We start from the raw sequence: 3,091 nt of genomic DNA, 5'->3' as shown, positions 1-3,091 counted from the left end.
AATGGAGGCTGGACGACACTTGATGTAAAAGATGGACCAAAATCAGACACTTACAAATGTCAATGTCCATGGCTATATGCAGGAGATTTATGTGAATTCGGTAAGTGTAATTGTTTTCATTGTTGTTTATGATACGCAATATATTGCCCTATACGTCTTTTAGCTCAAGAGCCTTTTCTCAGCCAAATTAAATAACAGTCGCGGGGTTTTATATTTTTACAGTTTCATACACACTTGCTCTTCATAATGACCATCGCGTTAAAATATGACAGAGATAACGTTCATGAGTTATTTAATAATATTAACATACTAAACGAACAATCATAATGTATGATGTGTTAAAATTTCTATGTTTGTAGTTTTAATTTTATTAAAATTTATGCATTTTAAATAGTTTTTCTGCCATGCAAAAAATGACAGGTCACTATTCCTAATTCCTCACAAGCTTTTACCATTCCCTTTTGCGACCTAGGCATACACTGGTGAAGTGTTTACTGGTCTGTCTTTGAAAATTGCTCCAGGATTTTTACAGAGCAAAGAGGACTGTATAATTGTATTAAAGTGGAACTTTTGGGAACGTCTATCTGATTTTAAACGTCTGGAATTTGAACTAATGTATCATAAACAACATAGCTAAAAATGCAGATAATTTTTCGAGTAATCACCAACATCAATTATATTTATTTTGCAAAAACATAAAAATGGTTTTCTTATTTGAATGAAAAAAATTTTAGTTCTTTGTGATATTGCCGATAACACTATTCTAATTTAATGAAACTATCTTATCGAAAAACATATTTTCACGTATTTTAGCCGGCTATTTACATGAGCCTGCTATCATCTGTTTTTTGTCTATATTTAAAAAATCATCAATGTAGAAGAACTTTAAAATGGTACTCATTCACCTAGTTAAGTACTTTTTTATATTGACGGAACAAGATTTTTCTTTCTTCTTCCATCAATTTTTCAATACAGACGCCTTATTGAAAACTTAACCTTGGAACTAGTTAAGTATGAAAACATATAATATGTATAAATAATCATTTGCAATCATGCTTTCTACGTAAGTGTGTGATTTATTTATGAATTTATTATTAAATTTGGTTGCATTTTCGATTTAAGAGTTATTTTGTTTAGGTCCACGAAGGGCAAGCAAGTATAATGGCAACAATACAAGTCAATATGGAAAATATATTAATTCCTCCACACAATTCAATGCTTTTTCAATATCAGTCTGGATTACAATATATGACGATGTTTATTATGAGACTAGACATCCAGCTGTAGTGTCTCATGCATTTCAAGGAAAAGAAAAAGTCCATGCAAACGCTCCTGTGATTTTATTCATAAAAAAAAATATATCCATTTATTTTTTTGATTCTTTCAGGTATATATGTGTTACATTTCACCATTATACTTAGTTGAAATGTTAAACGAAGTCTTTAAGACGCAAAAATAGACTTTGTCATACTTCATGAGTCATTTGCGATCGTTTAATTCTTTTTAAAACCTTTTAAAAACTCAATAGAAGTGGTCATATTGGTGATATATTTGATGGAAAGCAATATCATATTATGATCACGTGGCAAAAGGTTGATGGACAAATGATAGTTTACAAAGACGGTGAGCAAAAGTATTCAACAATTGTTGCAGAAAACCGAACACTTTTAGCAGGAGGAGTATGGGTGATTGGACAGGATCAAGACTCTCTTGATGGAGGATTTCAGAATCGTAACTCTTTTAAAGGAACAATTGATGCTGTATATATTTGGGACAAAGTATTGTCAATTGATGATATAAAGCAACTTGCAAAAAGTTGCAATGCATATTTAAGTGGATACATCATTGGTTATCATGACTTTAAATTTACTAATACTACTAATCTTATTGAACCAACTTGCTACACATAGACATTACAGCTTTATTGAACTTCTTTTCTAATTTACTATTACGTTTATTGAATATTTATCACGCTTAACTTTAGTGTATTTAATTATTGTATTAAGTTGACGTATTTATTTATATATTAAGTTATAAGCAATGACCACTACTGTATTAGCTTTATAATGTAAGTAATAAAATTTTGGCACCGATAAGAGTTTTTTCCTGTGTGAAGAGGGGAAAAAAAATTCCTACAAAGTCGTTTACATATATTAAGCATTAATTGTTTCATATTACTTCCATTACAAGTTAGATATATAGACCTTAGTATGAAAAATACCCGGTGGTGATTCTGAACTGCACATAATTTTTAGGTGAATTTTCCCATTTCTTTACAAGCTAATGTTTTTGTACAGGACGCTGCGATGTACAAAATCAATATCTATATTTCCTTTCATTCGTTGTCACACGTATCATTCTTTCAAACTGGTAATTTCTGAAGGACATGTACCTGTTGGAAAATTGATATGTGATTATGCTGCCTTCAAATACGTAAATTTATCTAAAAGGTGACGGTTTATCTTTTAGATTTATCTAAAATTGGAACGTAAGGATAAGAATTGAGAGTAAGTGCTGAGTGTCGAGAGTAATTAAGTCCCTGTTTACATGAAAGAAGAAAGAAATTGAACAAGGATAAAAAATTTGGAATCGCTTGAACGATTACATGGCATTGGCACGAAATCATAAAAATCTTCATAAATGCAAATCTAATTTAGCAGCTTTTTTTCAAATCACACCATTTTAGTTTCTACTTTGTTTATTTGCACGTCTGTAGCTTCTATTTCAAACCGATCGAAAGGTTTTCTGGAGCTTCCTTTAGTGGAGTTAACAAATTTATGATCTCTATAATTCATTCTAATTTGAAGCTAGTCTGAGTGGTTCAACAGACTGTAAAACATCAGACAGCTCTGAGTCATTTACTTGAGTGTGAGAGGTCGTTCTCAGCTTTTCGAAGATTAAAGAGCTATACAAGAATTACTATGGCTGCTGACTGGTTAAATGTTCTTGCTTTATTGTATATTCATCAGGACATTAATCCAGATATAGAAAAGAATATAGATCTTTTTGCAAAAGACAAAAGAAGAATTGAACTAGCTTTCTAGTTCGGAGTTACAGTTCTTCAAGCCTTGTTTAAACTCTTGACTGTAAA

General features: G+C 30.9%; 1 protein-coding gene across 1 annotated transcript; it reads left to right on the top strand.

Annotated features, from left to right (window-relative positions):
• LOC124457405 (neuronal pentraxin-2-like) lies at nt 1-2,093 on the top strand (the record flags this gene model as incomplete). The annotated part of the gene is made up of 3 exons (XM_047007668.1): nt 1-100; nt 1,138-1,387; nt 1,529-2,093. Coding segments are annotated over 3 exons (732 nt in total), but the record flags the coding sequence as incomplete, so codon positions are not given.
• Nucleotides 2,094-3,091: the final 998 nt, after the last annotated feature.

The sequence above is a fragment of the Xenia sp. Carnegie-2017 genome, unplaced genomic scaffold (assembly GCF_021976095.1).
Source record: "Xenia sp. Carnegie-2017 unplaced genomic scaffold, XeniaSp_v1 HiC_scaffold_6, whole genome shotgun sequence".
NCBI classification, from domain to species: domain Eukaryota; kingdom Metazoa; phylum Cnidaria; class Anthozoa; order Malacalcyonacea; family Xeniidae; genus Xenia; species Xenia sp. Carnegie-2017.
The sequence above is the reverse complement of the archived record's forward strand: the minus strand, read 5'-3'. Positions and strand labels throughout refer to the sequence as shown.